This window comes from Camelus bactrianus, chromosome 22, assembly GCF_048773025.1.
Source record: "Camelus bactrianus isolate YW-2024 breed Bactrian camel chromosome 22, ASM4877302v1, whole genome shotgun sequence".
Classification (NCBI taxonomy): Eukaryota; Metazoa; Chordata; class Mammalia; order Artiodactyla; family Camelidae; genus Camelus; species Camelus bactrianus.
Window position 1 is genome coordinate 24,186,044 of NC_133560.1, and position 25,174 is coordinate 24,211,217.

Below are 25,174 nucleotides of genomic sequence, written 5' to 3' on the forward strand. Positions count from 1 at the left end.
TCCTCCATTTAACAGCCCTCAGCCCAGTCCCAGAGCCCCAGCATCCTTCACCCTTCCATGATCCAAAGTGACCCTTTGGCTAGCTCCGGCCGGGGCGAAGGCGAGGCGGGGGGCGGGTGCCGGGGAAAACATGCAGAATGAAAGGGGGAGGATCAAGAGCACAAGCGAAAGTCATGAGTTGGACCTCAGGCTGTAAGGTAGGAAAGGAAAAAATAATTCGCATCTGATCCAGAAGCAGAGAGAGGAGCGCGGTTCGGTGGAAGAATGTTGATTAGCATTAACCCGAATTGAAAGAGACGGAGGCAGGGCCTAGCGGAGTGACGTGAGCTGCGATGGGCCGTAAGAGGGCGTGGCCGGGGCCGAGTCAGAGGGTGGAGTCTATCAGGGACCAATCCTCCAGAAGCAGGAGGCGGCCCCAGGCTGGCCGGGTCGGGGGCGGGGCCTGCAGGGAGCGACTGCCCGAAAGAAAGCCCAGCCCCCGGAAGGATCCTTGACAGCATTTTCAAATCTCTGCTTCTCACCTCGCGGGCGGAGTCTCCATCCTCGTGAAGTCCGGGCCTGGGTTCCCAGGCGGGTTTGGGGAAGTGAAAGCCGCCAGGGACCGGGCCTGGCCCAGCTCGTGACCCTGCGCCTCGCGGTCCGGACACTTATTTCTAGACTCCAGACGAATGGCCGCGCTGAGCCACCTGCTATTGGCCGCGCTGCTCTGGGTTCCTGTAGGGACCCTGACCTGCTACGGGGACTCGGGGAGGCCTGTAGACTGGTGAGTGCTCGGGCACCGACCATCCACCCAGGACCGGACTGGGGATTGCTACGCTGAAGACTGGGGTTCCTTCTCTTCTTCCTCCATTTCTGTCCATTCCCCAACCTCCAGGTTCGTTGTCTACAAGCTACCGGCCCACAGCGGGCCGGGAGATGCGGCCCAGAGGGGTCTGCTGTACAAGTACTTGGACCAAGACTCAGGGGGCTGGCGCGACGGCACAGGGTCCATCAACAGCTCTATGGGGGCCGTAGGCCGCAGCCTACTGCCGCTGTACCAAAACACCACCAGCCAGGTGAAGGGGCCCCCGGCGGAACCGGGGGTTGGACTCTAGGGTGGGCCCAACCTGGGGAAGCCTTCACGTTGCCCCTGTCCATCTTCCTCAGCTCTCCTTCCTGCTCTACAATGACCAACCGCCTAAATCCAGCGGGTCTTGGGACTCTTCCAGCCGTGGGCACACGAAGGGTAAGGGCAGATTGAGGGCTGGGGAAAGGTTCTGGTTTCCCTATGCATTTCCCCAGGAAACCCCCGACCTGTAGGGGGTGAGGGTGAGCTGCTCTGTTAAACCCTGGGCATCTGTTTCCTTATATCAACGTTGTCCTTCCTCTGGACTATGAGAATTGATGGCTGCAGAAACTGAACTCAACAGTGGTCCTGACACTGCCCACATCAGCTCCTGGCCCCCTGCAGAGTTTTCCTGCTTGCACATGTTCTTCTTGGGATGACTCAAGCAGTCTCTCTTAGCCACAATTTCTGGTTCAGGTGTGCTGCTCCTGGACCAAGAAGGGGGCTTCTGGCTGATCCACAGTGTTCCGAACTTCCCTCCACCTGCCTCCTCTGCTGTGTACAGCTGGCCTCCTAGTGCCGAAACCTACGGGCAGACCCTGCTCTGCGTATCTTTTCCTCTCACCCAATTCCTGGATATCAGTGAGTGGAGACAGGGAGGTAGGGTGAGTGCCTGATTACCAGCCCAGACAGAACCTTGGAACAGTCCCTTATTTTCTTCTCCTCTTGCCCTCTAGGCAGACAGCTGACCTACACCTATCCCCTGGTGTATGACCACAGGCTGAAAGAGGACTTCGCCCAGAAATTTCCCCACTTGGAAGAGGTAGTCAAGGGCCATCATGTTCCCCAGGGGCCGTGGAACAACAGTGTAACACTCACATCAAGAGCAGGAGCCACATTCCAGAGCTTTGCCAAATTTGGAAACTTTGGAGATGGTGAGGCTGAGGGTTGGAGGGCTTTTGCTCTGCAGAATGGGTGTCTGGTGTGTCCATGGCTAAGGGCAGGTCAGGGATAAGGGACTAGGATATTTTGGGGGTCAAAATCACATGAGAGGTAAACAACCCACAGACCTATGTTCAAATATTGGTTTCTGGCCATGCGATGCATGATTTAACCAAGGCCTCAGCTGACCTATCTGAAAAATGGGAATACTGATACCTACTTTAAAGGGCTGTTAGGGGTGAAGTGATGCATATAAAGTGGTTAGTAAGGGCTATTAGTCTTAATGTTATAATTCTCCAGGTTGCCGGGAACTGACAACTGAGCTCGGAGAGGGGAAGTGGTCTAGGGAATCCCTAATAGTGACACTGACCTGCCCATTCCCTCTTTCCATCCTCCACAGACCTGTACTCTGGCTGGTTGGCAGAAGCCCTTGGCAGCAACCTGCAGGTCCAGTTCTGGCAGAAGTCTCCTGGCATCCTTCCCTCCAACTGCTCCAGGGTCCAGCACGTGCTGGATGTGACCCAGATAGCCTTCTCTGGGCCAGCTGGGCCAACCTTCAGCACCACAGAAGACCACTCCAAGTGGTGTGTAGCCCCAGAAGGGCCCTGGACTTGTGTGGGTGACATGAATCGCAACCAAAGAGAGGAGCACCGGGGTGGGGGCACACTATGTGCCCAGCTGCCTGCCCTCTGGAAGGCCTTCCAGCCTCTGGTGAAGGCCTGGAAGCCTTGTGGGGAGAAAAGCAGGGCCTTCTCTTCAGGAAGCCCAGCAGAGCACATGAGCTAAGGCTCAGGGGCCAGTTTGGACTTCAGTATGAATCTGTTTAGTCCCTTTCTAGTTGTTTGGCCTTAATCATGTGCCTTAACCTGTCTGTGACTCAATCTACCCACCTGCAAAATGGGAATTATTAACACCTGACTGATTAAGGAATACAAGTAAATTGGTGAACGAGGCTGTTAAACTTTTCTTCAGGTGGGTACTGGGACTCAGAACAACACTGCAGTTTGCTGAGGGTGTGGGGGTAGCTGGAGCACAGGTGAGACAGGTGGGACCAAGGAAGGGTCCACCCAAGACTCATCTCCCATTTTTATGATAACCAGGACTGGAGTTCTGCCTCTCAACAAGCGTAGAGGCAAGGGGGTGGAAATATGATGTTGCGCATTACCAGGGGAGGAGAGGCAAGCTCCAGAATGCTAACACAGCACGGACATACTTTATTTATATGTGTACATATGTATACAGGCAGCTGTACAGCGGAGAGCCAGTGGCTCCCTCTGCTATGGGCCTGGGGGCATGGGGCAGGGTGCCCCTTTTTTGGTTAGGCCTGCTGGGGGCGCAGCTTCAGCAGGGCACAGGGAGGTCAGCCCCACCTCAGGCTTGGTGGTCGGGACCAGGAGGGAAGTGGGTGGGGCTGGGGGCCCTGAACTGCTGGGCACATTCTTTGTTGGGGCTTGGGAGGGGGTCTGGGGCTCTGGGGAGAGCTTGGGAGAGGCAGATTTGGAACGAGGCCCGCTCAGCGTGGTCCGCTCTTCCACTACCTCCAGCACCCAGCGCTCTCGGCCCCGGAGGGCCTCAGGTGCGGGAGGCGCCAGGGGTGTAGATTCCTGTAACCCTTTGGAGTCCAAGCCCAGGGGCTGGGACGCCTCAGCCTTGGCCCCAGGCCTCACGGGCTCTACGACAATGGGCACCGGGGGCGTGCCTGCTTCGCCGGAGCTGCTGCGCCGGCCGGTCTCGTGTTCCTGCACTGGGCTCAGCGCGGCCTTGGCCACGGCCCTGGCTGCCCCACCTGCACCATCCTCTGTCTGCACGCTCTGATGTCGTGTGCCACTGGCATCCCGCTCCAGGGTCCTGCCCCCGGAGGTCGTCGGGCGGGGCGGGGTGCAGGCCTCGGTGCCACCCGGGGACTCCTTCTCCTTACTCGACGCCAGTGGCCTGGGGGCGCCCTCGGGCAGCATTGGGTCCGCGCCCAGGCTCAGGGGCGACTCCTGGCGGCCCAAGCGGCGGACAGCGACCTGCCGGGACGCGCCAGGACCCTCGGTAGGGGGCGTCTCGCCGTCCGACTCGGCGAGGCTATGCAGCGCCAGCTCGCCGTGGAAGTCCTTGCGGAAATCCGGGTGGCCCACCTCCAGGCTGTGTTTGCGCAGCGCGCCCTTCTTGTCAGCGCCCAGCGAGGCTCCCAGCTTCTCTGCCGACTGCACGCGTTTGAGGAGCGGTGAGCGCGGGGGCTCGGCACTCTTGGGGCGCGGGCGCACCACCGGTGGCGACGAATGCAGCTTGGCCGGGAAGCTCTGCGTCGTGTGCGAGCTGCCCACCGTGTGGCCTGGCAGCGGCGGCGGCGACCCCTGCGTTGGGGACGGCGTGTGGGCCAGCGGCGACAGCGGGATGTTGCCAGCCGATTTGCAGCGCGCCGATCGGTACTGGCGGTGCAGCTTCGGCGACAGGCCGTGCAGCGTGCTGGGCCGGATGTGGTGCGACGCCGAAGACGCCGGAGAGTTGGGTGTGCTCGAGGCTGGAGAGCTACTCTGGGATGAGGCACCTGCGGGCAGGCAAGAGCGTGTCGAGCGCAGCGGGCACCACCAGGGCACCGCCCCGCCACTGCAAGCCGCTAGGCCCCGCGCAGGCGCAGGGCGTACCTAGGTAGGCGGAGTCAGGCGTGGAGCGGTAGCTGTGGGTGGGTGAGCGCGCCGGCAGCCCGTGGGTGGGCGAACCCGGGAGGCTGTCGCTGGACGACAGCGAGCGGTTCAATGACGACAGCGAGCGGCTAGTGTGCAGCAGGTTCGACTGCTTCGTGATCTTGCGAAAGAGGGAGCTGCGCTTCTTGCTGGGAGACAAGCAGCAGACCCTGGACCCTTGACCAGACTCCAGAACTTCCTGCTCCTCCCACTTCAGGGCCTCTAGGCACCTTGCCCTCCCGGGACCGCCCACCCTTTAGGCCCTTCCCTCTACAGCTACAATCCACCTATCAAGACTGAAAGAACTAACCTTGACTACATCCCTCATGGCTCCTCCCACCTCAGGCTTCACCCATTCCTTTCTGACCCCTCCAAGTCCAAGCTAGAAACACCATTCAAAACAGAGCCAACCTTTTCTGGCCCCGCCCACATGTCTAGCCCCTTCCCCTCCAGCTAAACCCACCAGTCAGGGCAGAAAGAAATTCACTGGACTCAGCCTGGCTGGTCTCACTCAAACCCCCACGCTCTCCTTGTCCAGGCCAAACCCACTAATCAAAACAGAAAACTGTCCTGGCCCACCCACCTCTCCTAGCTCCTCCTACCTAGAAGGGAAGAAATTGTTTCTACTGGCCCAGTCTTGCCTGGCATGCTCTTCCCAGATACCAAATCTCTTCTCTCAGCCCCACTCAGTCCTCTAAATACATCCAGCAAGGCAGAATCATCTCCAGGACAGAACCCTGTTAGTCTGCTTAATCTGCTGGCTCTGCTCAACACACACCCACAAATGCTTTTCCCCCAAGCCAAGAAGCTAGGCACATTTTCCTTTCCTGGCTCCTCCCACTTTCCCAGCCCCTCCTCTGTCCTCTTGGGTTTTTCTTTTCTTTTCTTTTTTTTTTTTGGAGGGGAGAGAAAATAGGTTTGTTTGCTTGTTTGTTTGTTTAATAGAGGTACTGGAGACCGAACTCAGGATCTCTTACATGCTAAGCATGCACTCTACCACTGAGCTATACTCTGCCCCATCTTCTTGTTGTTCTTCAGTTGGTGACCCCGGCCATCTTTCCTGTGCACAACCACCTCTCCTGTGCTTGTCCCTTCTTCTGTCCTCACCTGTTCCTCTCCCACATAAGCTCTGACCAATGCTAAAAAACTGGAGTGTTCCAGCGGCCTGCCCACTGCATTTGTCTCCACTCACCTCTCCTGGCCCTCCTTGGTAGAGGGCCGCTTGTTCCTCCGAGCCATTTTGGCCTTGTAGCTGCTGCGCCGGGCAGGGCCAATGCGGATGGAGGTATTTTCGAACGGCGTTGTGGTCACGGCCACTTTGTTGCCACTCTGGGGGATGAAAGGGGCAAAGTTCTCCACTGGAAGCTGCTCTAGCTCCCTGGGCTCTCCCCTACCCTTCGCCCCCACCCCCCACCCCTGCCCAGTTCACTCTCTCCCATGGAGTCACCTTAAGGATCAACTCGACGACCTCAGGATGCACCATGCCATGCACAGCCTCCCCGTTCACATGGGTGATGAGGTCTCCGGCACAGAGCCCTGCCTCCTGGGCTGGGCCCCCCTCCTCCACGTGCTGGGAACAGGACACCCCACAGGGTTAGGATTAACAGGATGGGTAACAAGGAAAGTTCCCTAAGTTTATGTGCTGGACACCCAGCTGTGCATGCATGGTAATCTTCGTAACACCTTATGAAATAACAATTATTCTCCCCAGTTTACAAATGAAGAAATTGAGGCTCAGAGAGGAAAGTGACAGAGGCGGGGTCACAGAGGAGTCTCGTCCAGGCTGCCTGGTTCCAGAGTCTGAGATGTCCCTAATCCCTGGGGAGCATTCTCTCTCCATACCCCCACCGTGGAACACAGACTCCACCCGTAAGTGCTCACCCAGACAATGTGGTGTACACTGTAGACATCCGAGTCACCCATGTAGACACGGATGGCACGCAGTGTGAAGCCATACTTCTTGCCCGAGCGTTGGATGGTGATGGGGGAGCGGAGCCCACTGACAGCCGGTGAGTAGTCCCGGCTGGGTGAAGAGTCCCGTGAGGACGGGTTGGAGGACAGAGATCGTGGGGACATGGGGCTGGCCAGGGGTGAGCTTCCATGAGGGTCCACTGCAGACACAGGCCCATGGGCAAAGCTCAGGGCCAACAGACACAGCTTTCCCTGTGTCTTCTCCTCCTTCCTCCCAACTCAGAATCCCAGAGCCAATCACAGTGGACCAGAAAAATGCACTTGGCACAAATGGGGGCAGCCCCTCCCCTGCCAGGTGGGGCCCAGCTTCACCTGCAGGGATCATGACAGACAAGGCAGTGGCCGAGGCTGACTTGATAACTTTGCCCCCTGTTCTAGAAGGCCGCTTCTCTACCGTGGGGTCCCCAGACAGCTGCTGGTGCCGCGCCCGGCGCAGAACCAGGTCATTGGTGGCTCTTGGGCCTGCTGGGTCCCCATCCTTCGAGGTTGGGCAGAGGTCGCCTGGGCGTGGGAGGTCAGCTGCAACAGAGCAGGTGAGTTAGGGGTCATTCCAAGGTCACAAGTTTCTTGCATGCTGTTCCTTCTGCCTGGAATGCTCTTCCTACTTCTCTCCCTGGCTGAATTGTGAGTTTCATGAGAGCAGATAACATTTGCATCTGAAACAGCTCCTGACACAGAGAAGTGCTCAAATACATTTGTTGACTGAGCATGGAATATGGCGTTCCTCATGCTGAGACTCCCAGGTTGGAGGGTTAAGAGTACATGAGAACTTGCAGAAGCAGTACCAGGCTCATTGAACGCTCACTTACGGACACTGAGGAATTGGGAAAGATGGCAGGAGGGGGCACTCACTGGCCTCAGGGTCCCCGGTGCTGGGGGTGCCATCCCCTTGAGCTGCCTCTTTAGGGGCCCGTGCATCCAGCGAGCCTGGGGGATCGGAGCTGGGCCGGGGAGGCCTGCGCAGCCGGGCCTCATCCTCGTCCTCTTGAGGGGCACTGAAGCGGCTGGGCTCCAGCAAGGCCGAGAAACGGCGGCGCGCTCCCAGCGGGGGACTGGCCTCCCCCTCCAGGAAGCTGGCCTCGGACGCCGAGAAGCGCTTGCTGAGCAAAGGGGGCGTGGTCAGAGGAGTTACTCCCCGTCGGGTCCCGCCCCCAAACCCAGCCCGGCTCCTGCTCACATCTCCGGGGAGCCCCCTCTCCAGGTCTTCTCTCGCAGGGTCAGGCCGCCTAGGCCCTCCCGCTTGCCCGACACCTTCTCCTCTGGCCCCTTGGCGCTTGGCTCCCGTTTGCTGACCCCCGCTGCCGCCACGGGGGTCTTGGGCTCATGCTGCGACAGCTGCTCCATACTACTATACACCTGCAAGGATGGGTGCGTGGTGGTGGGAGGCAAGCCGGGCCCCCAGATCCCTCCTTCGGTCCTGAACCAATCAACTTCCCCGCTGCTGGACCGGCCAAAGTACGCTCGGCCCCAGTGAAGCCCTGCCCAATTCTGGGCTGACCCCGACCATCTGCAATTCCTCAGGTTAGGCCCTATCCCATAAAATTAGGCTCCAATCTATTCTAGATCCTGCCTTAACTATGCCCTAAAGAATGTACTCTCCTTCCTTCCCAGCCTCCCCAGGCCCACCCAATTACGTGTACCCTCGCCCAAGTTAGGTCCTGCATACCCCTACATGCTGCTCCTCAAGGAGATCTTGCCCAGCCTTGCCACACCCATGCCCCGCCCCCGCTGCTCATTCTCTCCATCCCCATCCAAGACTTAGCCCCGCCCCACTGTGGGTCCTTTCCACAACTGTCCAGGTTCCTATTAGATTCCACCAATGCCAAAGGCCAGTACCAAGACCCCCATGCTGCCTCCCCACCAGTCTTCATCACTTCCAGATCCCCATCCCCTCAGTAACTTCCCCAGTCTGAGACCTTAGGCTTACGACCCTGCTCCCCACAGCCTCAGCTCCTGCCCTCTCCAGGCACACCTCTATTGGCTACCTCAACACAGGCTCCGCCCTCCCAGGGTCTCACCCTACCCCAGCCCCACCTTGGCCCACCTTGCTGAAGCGCGGGGAGCAGGAGGAAAACTGGCGGATCTCCACAGGTTCCTCCTCCGTCGTGTCTTCCTCATCATAAGAGTTCACGTGGTGATACCTGTCTGAGCGGGCTGGGGTGGAGGTGTGGGCCGTGACCGCGGGCACGGGTCCACTCCTGAAATCACACTCCGCGGGAGCCAGATCCTGCAGGCCCTGCCACGCCCTTGCCCCATTCTCCAATCTGATTCACGCCCCGCCCCCACGCCGGGTCCCTGCCCCCTTCTCTGAGGCTCTGTCTAGCCCCGCCCCCACAGAGGCCACACCCACAGATCCCACCCAAGGAGCTCTTCACCTCGGCTCCGCCTCCGCCAGCCTAAGCTCTTGCTTCATTCTGGGTCCTAGCACCGCCTCCTAACCCAGGCCCACGCCCAGTTTTAGAACTCAACCCAGGCCAGGCCCCACGCCTACCGCAAACTCTTTCCTTAGCTTTATCTCAGACTCAGCCCCGCCTCTATGCCGAACCAAGACCCTCCCGACCTCAGCCCTCTCCTCTCGTCTAGGAGGCTGGTCTCCTACCCACCTGGGTCCCAGCCCAGGCCATATCCAAGGGCACCGCACCACAGGATCCCACCCTCTGTCCTCACTCACTGTCGAAATAGCTGGTGTCATCCTCGGACTCCAGGTGGGGGATGAACTCGGCCTTTTGCCTCAGCAGCCCTGTCCAATCTAGGTCTCGAAAGAAACTGTGCTGCTTCACCTCAAAGGCACCGCCTGGGGAGGAAGGGATGGAGAGGTTCAAGGAGGGAATTCTAGCGACAGCTATGGCCAGCCCAGCAGCACAGCCCCCGACTCGTTTTCTGCCCCAGGGCCACAGCGCTGGGAGCCTTGCTCTTCAACAATGACAACGGCCCCCCCAGCTCTCAGCTTCTCTGCACAGCTGACCCCTTACCTGCCCCTAGCCGGACCAGGGGGTTGGTCTGCAGGAGGCTAGATATCAGGTTCTGGGCATCCGCGGGCAGGGCTTCATCCCCCTCGGGCCACAGGATGTCGTCTGCAGAGCAAGGTGGGGCTAGGGTTCACTTTTGGAGTCCACGAGGCCATGGGACAGCCCACGTCCCGTGCCCCCAGACTGCCCACCGCGGAGGCACGCACCACTGATGACCTGTCCAAAGAGCTCTTCAGGTGTGTCTCCGAAGAAGGGCACGCAGCCAACCAGGAACTCATAGAGAATGATGCCCATGGCCCACCAGTCCACTGGCTTGCCGTAGCCCTGGCGTAGGATGACCTCGGGTGCGATGTACTCTGGGGTCCCACACACCTGGGGGCAGGCCGTCAACCCACGCCCTGGCCGCAGAAGGGGCCTCCCAGGGAAGCAGCGCCCCCCACCAGGACCTGGGCCCCACAGTCCTGCCAGGTCACTCCACCCGCGGTGACCCCCACTCCCGCACACACACCTGTTTATCCAGGAACTCCCGGGCATCCTTCTCTATGTGGCCTTCATATAGGTTGGTGGTCAGACTCATAAGCCCCATCTTGGAGAGGCCGAAATCCGTGAGCTTGATGTGCCCCATGGAGGTGATAAGGAGGCTGCAGGCATGACCCAAGGTCTTAGAAGCCAAACCATCCACTTCACTCCTGGCCCTTCCATGCCAGGGCCTCCCAAGGGGCAAGGAAGGAGAGATGGAAAAGGTCAAGGCTCACTTGTCAGGCTTGAGGTCGCGGTGCACGATGCCATAGTTGTGCAAGTACTCAAGGGCCAGCACTGTCTCAGCAAAGTACATACGGGCCATCTCCACAGGCAGCGCCCCAATGTTCTTCAGCAGGGTAGCACAGTCCCCCCCTGGGGGTGAAGGAATAGGCCCACGTGAAGAGGGAGGAACCCCTGGCCCAAAGCTGAGCACTCCACAGGCACCAGAACACCAAGTCCTCCTCTCACATTGCCCCCATTGTACAGCTAAGGAAGACTGAGGCTCAGAGAGGGGCCTCCCTCTCCCCAGGTTGCATGGGGAATTTGCATAGGGAGTGCCTTCTACCAGACTTTTCTTGCCCTCTTACCATCCTCCAAAGTCAGCCTAATCAGCCGATTTTACACAGGAGGCAATTGGAACTCAGAGAAACGTTGGGTCATGCAGGGAATTGATGGTAGAGATAAAGTTTGGTCAGGACTGAAAATGCCTGCTTATCTACTGAGTTTGGGAGCATGGCCCTCAATCTGGAATCTGACCCTTGAGGGCCTGGGGCCTTAAAATATAGATTCCTTGCCCCCACCAGATTTACTATAAGCATCATTCATATTTTAGTCTGCCCCAGTGTGCATTTCTCCTTTTTCTTACAAGAGTCAGATTTCCTTCCAGATTTAGCAGCTGGGTCAGCATGTAACCCATGTTGCTCCAATGACTGTTCCCTCCTGTAGAATGTAAACTGAGATCTGTTGGATGGGAACCTCACTATATCAGGGCTTGTTCAGAGGGAAGTCCACAGATGGGAGAGCAGAGCCAAGAGATGAAGAGATTCCTATTGACATAATTTGAGCACCTAGATGCAGCCATTCCTGAAGGTGACATTTTTTGGTCACAAGTCAATAAATTTCCTTTCCTTTTTTCTTTTTTTTTTTTCCTTGAGCCAGATTTAGCTAACTGTCAGAAACTGATGAATCTTACTCTCTGAGTATGGTCCCAAGAATCTGAATATGGTCTCAGGTAATCCTGATTTACACTTACACTAAGAATAAAATGCCCTTGTGCCCATGGCCTCCTTGAGCCTTATGGTCCTTGTTGCCATCCTCACTATATGAAACAACCCTATCTCTTTTGGCTTGTTTTTCTTGTTTATTGTCTGTCCACACAAACTAGAATGTTACCTCCATGAGGGAAAGGTGTGTCTGTCTGGATCTCCATTGTGCCACTAGTGCCTAGCACAGTATCAAGGTATCAAGGAGGTGATGAAGGGACATTTGTTGAGTGACTGGATGGTCAACAAAGGCTTGGAGGTGGCACAGCTGTAGCCCTGTGAGATCATGTGTGTGTCCTAATAACCATAGTACATGTGTATTTGGACAATGGATGGATTGATATTTGGGTAAATATAACCGTGGTGGATAGATAAACAGATGAAAAACATATACGTTGGTGGTTAGATGAATGGATGGATGGCAAATAGATGGATAAACTCATGGATGAACTGTGGATAAATAGATGGAGTTAGGCAGCTAGCTAGCTAAAGTGAGATAGGTGCTAGAAGAGAGGTTTGAATGAATGAATAAACAAGGGTGATAAGTGGATGGATGGAAAGATGGAAGGATAGATGATGGATTAATAAATAAGTAGGTATTGGTGAATAGATGGATGGCAAGTAGGTAGGTGTATAAATAGATGGATGAATGAAGGATAGATATAGAAAAAGATGGATGGATGGAACATAGATGTACAGCACAAAGATAGAACCCTAACATTAACTATGGACTTTAGTTAATAATAATGTGTCAATATTGGTTCCTCAATTGTAACAAATGTACCACAATAATACAAGATGTAAATAAAAGGGGAAACTAGGGGGTAAGCGGGAACTCTCTGTACTTTCCAGTCAATTTTCCTATAAACCTAAAACTGCTATAGACCAAAAATGAAGTCTATTAATTTTTAAAAATATATGTATAATGGGTAAACAGATCTATGGATGGACAAACAGATGGGTAATCAAATGGATAGATGGATGGAAGAATGGAAAAATGGCACATAGAAAAACAGATGGATCAGAAAATGAATAGGTGAATGGAAGGATGGATGGTTGGATGGATAGATAATTGGATGGATGTACCTATACTGAGAGAAATGAAAACAGATAAATAGATGGCTGCATAGAAATAAACAGATGGAATGAATAATCAATGACTGGATGGATAAATGGGTGGATAAACATACAGGTGGATAGTCAATATGGTCACTGGGGCCCAGGAGGCCACCCAGCAGCCCTGACCAGTGTGCATTCCCTCATCTTCCTTGCAGCCCTGCAGGCAGCCACACCTTCCACATATTCCATGACCATGCAGAGGTGGCGACGGGTCTCAAAGGAGCAGAACATTCCGACCACAAATGGGTTCTCAGCAAAGGTGAGGATGTCGCGCTCCACAAAGGCCTGCTGGATCTGGTTACGCAAGATCAGGTTCTGCTTGTTGATCTTCTTCATCGCGAAACGCTGCCTCGTGTCCCGGTGCCGCACCAGGTAGACCGCGCTGCAGGGGGAGAGAGCGAGGACCGGCCATCACCTCCGAGACACCCGGCCTCCGCCACCCTCCCCCCGCCAGAGCCCCGGGTGGCTCACCCGTAGGCACCATTGCTTATGAGCTTGATGGTCTCAAAGTCATTCTCCCCAGGTGGTTTCTTAGCCTTGGCACTGCGGCCCTGCAGGGAAAAGATGGAGATCACCCCATCATCATCGTGAGATTGGGACTCTTGTTATTCCATTTAACACATAGGGAAACTGAGGCACAGAAGGGGTGGGTAGGTCCTTCATCCCAGTGCCACAGTGAGGGAGTAACAAAGTCAGGACTTGAACCCAAGACTGTCTGACTCTGAAGCCATATAACTAACTTCTGTCCATTAGTAAACAAACCTACAAAATGGCTAATCACCCTCATATATAAAGAGCTCCCAGAAATCAACAACAAAAAAACCTAACAATTAAAGAGAAAGAATACGCAAGATACGTGAACTAGAGTTAGACCTCTTAATTATGTGAAAAGATGCTGAACCTCACATATAATGACAGAAAGGCACACTAAAACTACCGAAGATACCATTTTTCACCTAGCAGATTGGCCAAAAAAAAATTTTTTTTTTCAAAAAGCTGACACATTCTGTGGGCAAGGCTTTGGGGAAACAGATACTTTTATACCTTGCTGGTACAGCCCCTATGAAAGGTACTTTGGTGTATATCAGAGTTACAAATGCATGTTTCCTTTGATCCAGTTATTTCACTTTTGAATTCATGCTACAGATATGTTTGCACATGTGAAAAATTATATATGTACTGTCTTGCTGACTGCAAGATTGGAAATAATCTATATATAGGAAATTGGTTAAATAAACACATGAGGGATATCTGTATAAAGGAATATTGTACCACTTTTTTTTTTTTTAATGAGGACTATCTCTGTATACTTATTCAGACAAGTTCTTCAAAGTATTTTATTAACTGGGAAAAAAAAAAACAAAGGACAATATATACTGTATGCTTTTGCATAAAAAGGGGGGATATAATCATATTTGGAGGTTATATGCCTATGGGGGACAAGAGTGGACATAAGATTTTTTGCTGTATACCTTTTTAAAAAATGATCATTTTTCTTAGGGACAAGAGATTTGTTACATAAATATTACACAAAGAGATCTATGAGATATAAAAATGCTGAACTTCTATGCTCCTAAGAATGTAGCTCCCAAAAGTCTGACACAAACATTGACAAAATTACAAAGAGAAATTACTCAAACAAGGATTTAACACATCTCTCTCAGAAACTATTAGATTGATCTGGCAAAAAAAAAAATGAATAGGAAGATGGAAGATTTGAATCACTCAATAAACAAGTTTGATTGAATGGAATTACATAGGATCCTACAAACAACAATTAAAGATTAAATACCTTTTTACAGTTTTAAACTTTTGAGTGATGTCATTCCATTACCTATTCAAAAAATTAAACAAATGGCATGTATAATGAGATTAAAAAAATATATATATGTATATACATATAAAGGACAGATGTGTGTGTATATGAGTGTGAATTCACAGACAAAGTTTGAAACAAAGGTTGCAAACTCAAATGCCTTCAGGGGCCAGGCATACCAGGTGAGGGCCATGGATGACTGGGGTATAGGTACCCTGAATCATAGGTCAGCCTCCACTCAATGCCAGCTGGTTCCACCCCCATGTTGTCAGAACTTCTGATTTTTCAAAAGAGGCACAAACCCAGATTTTAAGACAAAATCTTCTGATTTCTATATTTTGCCACAAGTTTTTGAAAAATACTAGGCAATTCAGAGAAAACACATGTACAACCATCATGGACAGGCAATCTCCACTAGATACGTGAAACATCTACCAAAGTGTGGTTGGCCTCAGAGTGGGATTATAGTCATTTTCACTACACTGAGCAGTTAACCCAGAGACATTCAACCCAGTCAAAACTCCCTGCAGAGTTCCTCAAGAAATTAAACATAGAATTACTATGTGACCCAGCAATTCCTAGGTAGGTACCTAAAAGAACTGAAACAGTTGTTCAAACAAGTACTCATACACAAATGTTCATAGCAGCACTATTCACACAATAACTAAAAGATGGAAACAACCAAAATGTCCATCGATGAACAATGGATAAACAAAATGACATGTATTATTCAGTCGTGAAAAGGAATGAAGTACTGATTCATGCTACAACAGGGATAAACTTTACAAACATTATGTCAGACACCAAAGGCCACAGAGTGAATGATTCCATTGATATGAAATATCCAGAATCAGCAAATCCATAGAGAGAGAAAACAGATCAGTGGTTGCCAGGGGCTGAGGGGGATGGGGGAATGGGGAATAACTGCTTAATGGGTCCAAGTTTTCCTTTTGGGATGATGAAAATGTTCAGGAACTCAACAGAGGTAATGGCTGCACAACATTGTGAATGTACTAAATGCCAATGAATTGTTCATTTAAAATTTGTTTAAATGGTATGTTTACTGTGTAGGTATTATGGTTGCATGTATTTTACCAGGAAAAGAAAAAAGCCTATGGAGAAAGAGCCATTATTAACCCATTTTACAGATGGGGAAACTGAGGCTCAAAATGGGGACCAAGCGAGCCACCCAGACTGAGGGCAAACAGCCAGGAGGTGAGCACCTATCAGTCGGGCCACAATCAGCCTGTTGTCTGCTGAGCCACCTGGCCTTACCTCAGAGAGCTCGTCCTGCTCAGGTGTGTTAGAGCCGCCACTGTCCTGTTCCTCCAGGTGCACCACATCTAGGAAGGGAATGAGAGTGAGCAGAGGCTGGCGTCCCAGCCAGTTCACCTACAGTCCCCTGCACCCACCAGCCAGCACCTGGAAAGGGGTCACGGGTGAGGCCCAGCTGGCGGATGATGTAGCGGGGGATGTCCGTCTTGACAAGGTGGCCCTCCTTAGCATGGCCCTCGGCTGCCTCCAGCAAGTGGTAGAACTCCTCAGGGTTGAATTCCTGAGGCAGGGAGGAGGGGTGGGGGGTGGGCTCAAGGCGAATTCTGAGGGGCCACATTCAGCCGCCGCCCCCATCCTTACCCTCTCACACCTTCCATCCCCACCCCATGCCCATGCCCAGCCCCCTCACCAAGCACTCCAGCAGCCTTGCTGGGCGGGAGATGATAATGAGCAGCTTCTTCACCAGCTGAGTGACGAAGGCCACCTCCTGGCTTTCGGAGCGTTCATAGGCCTGGGGCAGGGGTCAGAGTGTGGGTGGGGTTCACAGGCACCTTTCCCGATGCCACCGGAATTGACATCTTTGCTGCTTTTTTTCCATTTTACAGGTGAGAAAACTGAGGCCCAGGCCACATGGTAAAAATAATCATTATTGTTATTACAGCAAACACTGTCCTAAAATCTTCACTCATTCAATTCATCTTCAAAACCACCCTATAATCCAGGACTAGTTAAAAATCCCCCTACCTGGAAGTCTCTCTCCTCAGGTCCCTGGTTGGCTTCCTACTCCTCCTCCTTCAGGTCTCAGCTCAGCTGTCACCTCCTCATGGAGGCCTACCCTGATTTCCCCAATTCAAAATCAGACCCCATCTCCTGGCAGCACCATCAATCACCATTACTCTACTCTCATGCTCCTGTTTTCTTCTTTCTTTCTTTCTTTTTAATTAAAGTATAGTTTATTTACAATGTTGTGTTAGTTTCAGGTATACAGCAAAGTGGTTCAGTTATACATACATATTCTTTTTCAGATTCTTTTTCATTATGGATTATTACAAGATATTGAATATAGTTCCCTGTTCCATACAGTAGGTCCTTGTTATTTATCTATTTTATATGTATAGGAATGTGTATCTGTTAATCCCATACTCCTTATTTATCCCTAACCCCCTTCTCCTTTGGTAACCGTAAGTTTGTTTTCTAGGTCTGTGAATCTGAGTCTGTTTCTGTTTTGTAAATAAGTTTGTTTGTATTATTTTTTTTCAGATTCCACATATAAGTGATATCATATGATATTTATCTTTCTTTGTCTGACTTACTTCTCTTAGTATGATAATCTCTAGGTCCATCCATGTTACCCCAAATGTTATTATTTCATTCTTTTTTATGGCTGAGTAATATTCCATTGTATAATTATGGTGCTCCTGTTTTCTACCAAACAGTCCACATATTAATTTATCTATCATGCCCATCAGGGTTGAGACAACAGGGAGGCAAATGAGGCAGTCACCTTGGGCACCAAAAGCCTCAGTCTTCAAAATAACTAATATTTTAATGCAGTACTTGGAAAAAATCAAAATCAATGCCAAAAAAAATCCATGATAAGCAAAATAGCAAAATTTAAATAAGAGCAGAATCCAAAAGGGCTGTGCCAAGCCATATTGGAGCTTGAATCAAAAGGAAAAGTGTGGAACAATCTCTATGTGTTTTTATGTTTTTAAAATGATTAATAGTTTCAATGAAGATATTATTATGGGTGAGTTTGTTTCCATTAAAACCAGTAGATTATAACAAATTTTGGTTTAATTATAAATAAAATATTTAAGCTTAAAATAATGTTAAATTTTAACATACCTACTTTTTCAACTTTTTCAATAATTACTGTTCTGAAGGAAAAAAAAAAAAAATCACATGCCACATCCTCGTCCCAGCCCTGACACCACCTGAGAAGTAAAGACCTGAAGGAGGTGAGGGAGGTTAAATTCCTGCTTCCTCCATCAGACCTAGAGTCTTTCCCCTCCACCCTTCAATCTTCAGCGCCACACTAGCCGCTTGTCACATGGTAGGCAACCCCCCGAATGAATGTGGGGTGAAGGAAGGGATGGAGGCACAGGGCCTGATTTGGGGGTGTAGAGACTGAGATAGAGCCTGTCTGTGCACTTACGTCCTGCAGCAACTTCTCCAGATTTTCCTGCAATTCGTAGAAGTAGACAGTGGTGATGAGGCCGTCGCGGGACTTGGTCAGGCAGTCCCGGGCCAGCTCGATGATCTGATGGTGGATGAAGCTGAGTACTCCGTCGGCCAGCGGCAGCACGCTGTCAGGTTCGTAGGCGCGGGCGAAGTCTCGCAGCTTCTCTTCCATCTGCGCCGTGGCCTGCAAGAGGGACGGAGGCAGGGCGGGGATGCCGGCGCGGGGCTGAGCGGGGAGGCTGCGGTCTCCAAGAGCCTGTGCTGCCCGGCGCCGGCCACCAGGGGGCGCGCGGAGCTAAGGCGAGTGAGGGCTCCGGCCGCCCGACTTCCCTACGGCCGCCCCCGGCCCCTCCTCACCTTGGGGAACCTCTCCTTGTAGACATGGTTCATCATCACTATCTCGTTGTCGTAGGAGGAGGGGGAGCGCCCGGGGCTGCGGAGAGAGAAACCCATCCTGTCCAACCCCCAACCTCCGAACTGGCAGCAGACGTCCTCACCCATCATGTTGCAAGTTGTTTATTCACGGGGACGGGGGTCTCGCAGTGCCAGCTTGGAGTGGGAGGGGGGTGCAGACCCACCTGAGGCTCCGCGAGCGAGGCCGCACGGCAGGGGAGCGGCGGCCACCATCCTCGTCCGTGATGCTCTCCGTGCTGCCGAAGTGTTTGGAGAGGAAGTGGAGCTCGTCCACGGTGGGTTGATAGGGCAGCTGGTGCAGGCGCTCCTGGGAGGAGCAGGAAGACTGGGGGGAGGGGCGGGGCCGGGGTCAGAGCCACCGCGGTCCCCCCACTGCTTGGGACCATGGGCTGGGACCCCCGCGTCTGACAGGCCACTGAGCAAGGCCAGAATCAGGACTTGACTTATGATTTGGATCCCAAGGCCCAGCTTGGGATTCCTGGCGACAAATGAGGGGGGGTGCTCAGGGATAGACAAGGATGAGAACAGTGACACAGACAGATGTGGCTCAAGAGAGCCGCTTAAAACCTGAGTCAAGTCATAGGCCCCCTCTGGTCAGAACCCTCCATGGCTCCCACCTTACTCATGGTGAATGCCTAAGTCTTCCTCACAGCCCACAAGGTCTTGCAAGACCTGATCCTGTCTCCTTGCCAACACTCCTCCCACTGGCCCCCTCACTTGCTCTGTTCCACCTGCACAGGCCTCCTTGAATGTCCTTGTATAAGCCACACTCCTGCCTCAGGGCCTTTGCACTGACTGTTCCCTGTGCCTGGAGAACATCTACTATGGATCACTCCTCATTCAAGTCTTTGCTTAAATGTCACCCCTCAGGAGGTTTCCTCTGAATACAGACACCCATCATTCCTTCTCCCTGCCACATCTTGTTACTTCTTGCTGTACTTAGCTCCTGACTTACTACCTCTGTTTTACTTATTTGTTATTGGTATCTGCTCCTCCAGGGCAGAGACTTGGTTCTGCTTGGTCCCTGGTCATGGCCTGGTATGCAGTTGGGGCAAACACAGACCCACAGACATCAGTGGAGAAACACAAGGACATCTGCCTGATTCTTCAGGCAGAATAATCTTTTTAAACATGACATCACTCACTCCTCTGCTTAAAACTCTCTGTCTCATCATTATCTATTAAAATAATATTTTTTAAAAGATGGAATAAATGCAAAAAAAAGTGGAGTGGAGGGATAGCTCAGTGGTAGAGCCTGTGCTTAGCATGCATGAGGTCCTAAGTTCAATCCCCAATACCTCCACTTTTAAAAAATGTAAAATAACCTTTTCAGTGCACATAATCTATGACCTACAGAATCATAATTTCAAGTAGTTCATACTGAGATTTTAATAAAAGGCAAAAAAAAAAAATCTCTCTATGCTTCCCACTGCATTTCAAATAAAATCTACCTCACTGCCCTGGCCAAGAAGCCCTCACATGATCAGGGCTGCTGCCTGCCTACCTCCTTTCCTCTACTTCCAACCCAAAGCTCCAGCCACACAGGCTATTTTCAACTTTCCAAATACGGAAAGTTCTCTGCTGCCTCTGGGAGTTTGCACATGCTGTTCCCCTTCCTAAAACACCCTTCCCTCCCTTCTTCCACCTACCAAGCTCCTGCTGATCTTTTGTGTTGGCTTCTATGATGCCTCTTCCAGGAAATCTTCCTTGACCTCCCTCCAGCTGAGTCAGGTGCCTCCCCTCTGCTATTACCTTGCCTTATGCTGCCCCCATCACAGCTCCAACCACTCCAGCACCCTGTGTTGTAAATGTCTTCTTACAGATCTGTCTCCTCTCATGAGGGCTTTGTGACTCCTTGGACTCTGGCCCAGTTTGTAGAGCCCACCCACCACATAACAGTCACATGATAAATGTCTGCTGAACATCATACTGATGTATGGATGAGCTAACCAGGGAGACAGGTAGAAGGGGGGTGGCAGATGGAGATAGAGACTTTGGATATTGCAGTGGATGAGGAAATGGGCTCTGAGTGAAGGATGTGGCCTAGGCCTGGCCGGCTGCAGACACTTGGGCAAATGGCTTAGCCTTAATGTCATTATCTGTAAAATAAGTCCAAGGTGAGTAGGACTCCCCCCTCCCCCAGGAAGATATGTCATAGGTGGAGAGCCAGACCTTGGAGGGGATTGTAACTCACTAACAGGTGGACAGGTGACACCCTTGGAAAATAAGAGAAATCCAAAGGTCTCATTTAGGCCACCCACCAGCCCCGCCTGCCACACTCACCGAGACGGTGGAGCTGGGTGTGTTGGTGCCATAGCCAGACGAAGGGAGTGAAGCCAGAGACCAACGACGTCCATCCGCCCTGGAACCCAGCCGATGTGCTCAAAGGCCGCCAGGCCCCACCAGTCCCCCCAATCCTCAGGGTGTGAGAGAAGCCACTGGCCATGGCCAGGGCTGGGGAGTATATCTGTGCTCTGAGATTCCTGAAGGCCCTCAGAGTCAAGGAGGTAAAGAGGAAGTCTTCCAGCTGGGCACCCAGGACCTGGAGCAAAGATCAGTCTCCTCTGCCCCTTCCTGTGATCCTCCTTTCCCGTCATCCTCATGCCAAGCAAGCCCCCAAAGTGAAAAGCCCACCCCAGGAAGTCATCCCAGAGGGATCCCAAAAGACATCTCCTAGAGAACCTCTCATGAGAAAATTCTCAGAGGAAGACCATTTGGGTCTTTTCAGAGAAGAAAAGTCTCTTTCTCAGACACACACACACACACACACACACACACTGGCACACACCCCCACAGACACAATCACTCTCATGGCCACATCCACTAGTATGACTGTTACTAGTGCGGTTGAGTTCACACACTAACAGTCACACACATTCACACCACATGTCTCAACACAGACATACGCATTCACTGTCCTATACAAGGACTCAAATATCACACGTTTCTAGGCTAACACACAATCATACACGCAAAAACAGACGTACACTCACATATAGACAGATGTACTTACAGAGACCTGGTACTATCACTCTGACCCCCCCCCCACACACTCCCTCACACAATCTAGACTGTCACATTCACGTGACACACATTGATGACACCCTCACGCACACAGTCACACATTCAAAATCTCTCACAGCCGCACCCTCATTCATGCTCCCACACAAATTACACACTCACATGGCCACACACGTGGAGGGACATGCTTCCTCACATATTCACACACATTTACAACCCTACAGGTACACAGCCACACACGTTCACTCTCACAGGCTGATGGTTCACATCCCGTAAACACGTGCAGGCCAAGGCTGTCTCACATACTGACCTCACAAACTCACAAACATCCACATCAGCACACAGATTGCACACTCACATGGACACACATTCCCCCGCGCTTGACTTCTCTCTCCAGGCAATGCCCTCGTTCAGCCTACCCGATTCCCAACTCACCCTCCATGTAGGTGACCACATTCAGCCCAGTCTTGGAGCCCTTTTCTGGCTCCCTACTGCCCTCAACTGAATTCCATAGTCGAAGGTGCCTACCCCTACTCTCCCAAGGGAGACGTCCTCTGCCCCACAGTCTCCTGTGACTCCCACACCACAGCTTTCACCAGACTTTGCAGTTGTCTAGCCTGCGTCCCCAACTCAACTCCAAGAATAAAGACGGGGTGTAGTTCACCCCATAGCCCAGCTCCCAAAATATAGCAGTTTTCAGACAACGTTTTTAGAATGAATGAAGTTCAAAGAGAAAGAGACCTGCCCAAACACCCTGGCAACTCTCAGAATTTTTCCAAAAAACATTCAAGGAATCTCTCTGCCTCCTCAAATTTTGCCAAAGGCCCTCAGAAAGTTTCATCTTAGGGACACTCCAGAAATGCACAGAGACCCCCAGTGGGAAACGAGATTCTTCCTCTTGGGCCCTCAAGAAATAGCCGTAGGCGCCCTCCCTCACGTCGAAGAAACCAAGCCCTTCGATGGGCATCAAGCAGTCGGCGCTTGCGCACCTCATCCCCGCTTCCGTCCTGTTGCTATGGAAACGCCTGGCCTGGAGAGGTAGGCTTGAGAGACTAAGATAGCCTGGGCGCAGAGCGCAAGCGCTTTCGCTCAGCAGCAAAAGAAGCCCCGCCCAGTCCCTGATTCTGAATAGGCGATTGGCCCCGCCTTCTTATAGTTCCCGCCCCTAAGGCTGGGAGCCTGTTCCCGCCAGGACGTTGGGGCATTCTGCGTGCTGGTCCCTCAAGCCCTGACTCAGGTGCAATTAGGAGGGGAACAGATGGCGGCTCAGACGGTGGGTGGGGAGGTTATGGCCAGATTTCTGGGGCCCTGGGGAGAGGGACTCACCTTCGGGAGGATGCAAAGGAAAAGTGGGCTGGGGCGTTGGGGGAGAAGTTGCGGGGGCTGTCCAGGGGACTGCTACCTGTGGTGGAAAGAGGGAGATCTTTAGGCCTGGGGTAGGAAGCAATCCCATCAGGCCTCCTGATTCTCAAAGCGAGTTCCAAACAGCAGTTTGTCCCCTCTTTATTCTAGCCCCATCCATGTATGAGTGGGCCACGCCCCCTTGGCTGTGGCCCCGCCTCTCAAAGTGTTTGGTTACCGAATCAGCCCAACCTCTCTCCAGGCCGATTCCGCCTTCTTCTGGGATGGCCCCGCCCCTCAGATATGGCTCCTCCTTTCCGCCCCATCCCCTTTCCAATCAAGCTCCTCCTGGACCTCCGCCCACATATGCCCGTCCCTCTGCGGACTGGCCAGGCCAACACAAAGATGGCCCCGCCTCTTGTCCAGTCTGGGTTCTGTCCATCCAGACAAACCTTCCGGTGGCATGGACACACCCCTCGCCTGTGGCCACGCCTCCTCTGGCTTGGCCCACAAACCCACCACCTGTCTCACCCAGGTGTCCTGGCAGTGGGGAGTGAGGTCGCGGCAGCGTGGGCGAAGTGCTGGTCAGAATGAGGCTTTTCCGGTTACTGGTGCGGCAGCTGCGGGAAGGCGAGGCAGGGGTCTGGATCCGGCCATAGCCCAGTGAGTTTGTGGGCCCAACCTGCTGACCTCCCATCTCAGATCCCCACCATTCTCCCATTTGTGTGTGCTTGGATGTGCCCCCAAAGGACTCCTCAGAGAACTGTGTATGAGAGGAGATGCGTATGTGGACATGTATGTCTGAGGGTCCTGCTGTGGATCACGTGTGATCGCCTACGACACAGTGTATCGGTCATGAAGTGATAGGTCCGTGTGATACCACTGGAGATACCGAATGTCTGTGTTTTTGGGTGTGTGTGTAACCTTCGCTGTGTGTATTCAGGTGTGGCACCTAGAGTGTGAGTTCAGCACTGGGAGCATCCTACTGTGACATCATGTGTGACAGTTCTTGGGTTTATCTTGTGTGACATGGCCTGTGGCTTTGTGTGTCTATATGACACAATGTAACAGAACTTGTCCATGACTAGATGTGCCACTGTGCACTGTAAAGTACGCAGATGCATGATTTCTGCTACATGTGTCTATGTCTTTGCACAGCATCCTGAATCTGTAAGAGAAACTGTCCTTGTGTCTGAGTGTGACATTCACCATATGTACCTACAAGTGGCATCTACTGGGTGTGAATTTAACACCCTGTGACATGGTGGCCTGAGCATGCCACCATGTGTGACATCGATAAAAATGTGTAAAAACGTGTGATATTGTCTCTCCAACTCTGCAAGGTTCTTTTTGTCTGTTATTCTGTCCTCCGTGTGACATAGCATGTGACATACTTAGGCGATATCATGTTGTGACATTGCATGGATGTCATTGCCACACATGTGTCTCCGTGCATCTCAAATGGCATAATTATGTGTGTGGATCACCATGCAAGTGACATCTTACTGGGTGTACACTACACTGTGCCTGTGGGTTTACTTGTCTGTGTGATGCTGAGAGTGCCCCTGTGTGTGCGTGCCTCTGATCTGTGGTCACCATATGGCTAGGTATGCATGGTGACTCTCTGGTGTATCTGGGCTACTAGGGCTGTTGTGTGTATATGTGTGTGACATCATGTCCTGCGTGACGCTGTGTGTCACTATTTTTCGTTTGAGGCTGTGTTCTTGGGGGGGGGTTTGCTATGATAAAAGCCCCCCTTTCATTCTGCCCCTCAGGAGCCCAGCTTCCAAAGAGAGATCCTCCAGCCCCTCCGTTCCCTTCACCCCTCGTCGCAGTGACTGAGCATATTCGCGCGGCCAGAGCACGAGGCATGGGGGTGGGGGGAGGCCAGGCTGCGGCTATTGTTCTTAGGGTGCTAAGCCCCCCACCCTCCCCGTCTTCCCTTACCCTCACCGGGCTACCGGAGTCCACAGCGCCAGCAGACAAAGGCGCTGCAATCCCCCACAGGGCGCAGCCCCCTCCCCCCGGCGGAGGTCCTTTCTAACGTGCGGTCCCCCCCCAGCTTCAGCCCACATTGCCCCCCATTCAGCCCCATCCCTGGCAGGAAGGCGCAGCACGAGCACCTCTGGCGCAGCTGGACAGGGTGCAGCATCCCGGGCCCCGCCCTGCGGCAGCGGCCGGAGGGTGGCTTTAGGGGGAGGGCCAGGTCCGGGTCTGAGGGATCGGGGTTCTACCTCTTGGTGCGACGGAACATACTGCCGCCAGGGAAGGAGGGCATCGAGAAATTGGAAAGCGCGGTCCAGAGAGAGTCAGACATGACCCGGCGGCGGCGACATGATGGCAGGTGCGGCAGCGGCGGCGGCGCGGGGAGCAAGCGCGCGGGGCGGAGGCTGGAGCCGCAGCGGGCAGGGGAGGGCGGGGGAGGGGAGGGCCTGCGACTGCCGGCCACCAGGAGGGGGCGCTGCTGCTCACCAACGCGCGAGGCCCCGCCCGCGCGCGCGCCTGGCGCCCCCACCCGGGCTGGAGAAGGGGTGGCGAGTCCGGCCCATCTCTCCCCAGGGCTCACCTGCTGCTTTTCCGGGGCAGGGGCAAATCCTTCTGGAAGGCAAAGGAGCAAAAGG

General features: G+C 53.0%; 2 protein-coding genes and 1 long non-coding RNA gene across 3 annotated transcripts; 2 read left to right on the forward strand and 1 right to left on the reverse strand.

Moving 5' to 3' along the window:
• Positions 1–400: 400 nt before the first annotated feature.
• DNASE2 (deoxyribonuclease 2, lysosomal) lies at positions 401–2,939 on the forward strand. Its single transcript, XM_010954185.3, has 6 exons — positions 401–763; positions 875–1,055; positions 1,147–1,225; positions 1,523–1,687; positions 1,783–1,980; positions 2,388–2,939. Exons 1-6 carry the CDS (start codon positions 669–671, stop codon positions 2,771–2,773), a joined length of 1,104 nt encoding a protein of 367 aa, XP_010952487.1. The 5' UTR covers positions 401–668; the 3' UTR covers positions 2,774–2,939.
• A 232-nt stretch (positions 2,940–3,171) lies between these two features.
• MAST1 (microtubule associated serine/threonine kinase 1) lies at positions 3,172–24,907 on the reverse strand. The gene is made up of 26 exons (XM_010954186.3): positions 24,788–24,907; positions 23,085–23,173; positions 22,539–22,614; positions 20,475–20,553; positions 18,356–18,516; positions 18,135–18,210; positions 17,752–17,961; positions 16,003–16,104; positions 15,741–15,873; positions 15,594–15,661; positions 12,974–13,053; positions 12,676–12,884; positions 10,355–10,493; positions 10,108–10,240; positions 9,806–9,971; positions 9,603–9,704; positions 9,302–9,424; positions 8,675–8,784; positions 7,808–7,986; positions 7,483–7,730; positions 6,943–7,149; positions 6,541–6,770; positions 6,107–6,229; positions 5,852–5,988; positions 4,621–4,808; positions 3,172–4,523 (listed from the first exon to the last, which is right to left on the reverse strand). Exons 1-26 carry the CDS (start codon positions 24,868–24,870, stop codon positions 3,265–3,267), a joined length of 4,710 nt encoding a protein of 1,569 aa, XP_010952488.2. The 5' UTR covers positions 24,871–24,907; the 3' UTR covers positions 3,172–3,264.
• Positions 4,471–7,212, forward strand: LOC141574667 (uncharacterized). Its single transcript, XR_012501636.1, has 3 exons — positions 4,471–4,624; positions 6,371–6,528; positions 7,009–7,212. It is a non-coding gene; the product is annotated as an uncharacterized LOC141574667 (long non-coding RNA).
• Positions 24,908–25,174: the final 267 nt, after the last annotated feature.

What these genes read in the sequence shown, in the direction of transcription:
- DNASE2 (XM_010954185.3), top strand. Translation starts at nt 669, where the DNA reads ATGGCCGCGCTGAGCCACCTGCTATTGGCCGCGCTGCTCTGGGTTCCT. An exon ending in TCGGGGAGGCCTGTAGACTG is followed by an intron (nt 764 to 874) that starts GTGAGTGCTCGG and finishes CCCAACCTCCAG; the next exon opens with GTTCGTTGTCTACAAGCTAC. An exon ending in ACCAAAACACCACCAGCCAG is followed by an intron (nt 1,056 to 1,146) that starts GTGAAGGGGCCC and finishes CATCTTCCTCAG; the next exon opens with CTCTCCTTCCTGCTCTACAA.
- MAST1 (XM_010954186.3), bottom strand. Translation starts at nt 24,870, where the DNA reads ATGTCTGACTCTCTCTGGACCGCGCTTTCCAATTTCTCGATGCCCTCC. An exon ending in CACCCAGCTCCACCGTCTCG is followed by an intron (nt 18,517 to 20,474) that starts GTGAGTGTGGCA and finishes CCCTCCCCCCAG; the next exon opens with TCTTCCTGCTCCTCCCAGGA. An exon ending in TGACACCAGCTATTTCGACA is followed by an intron (nt 8,785 to 9,301) that starts GTGAGTGAGGAC and finishes CCTCCACCCCAG; the next exon opens with CCCGCTCAGACAGGTATCAC.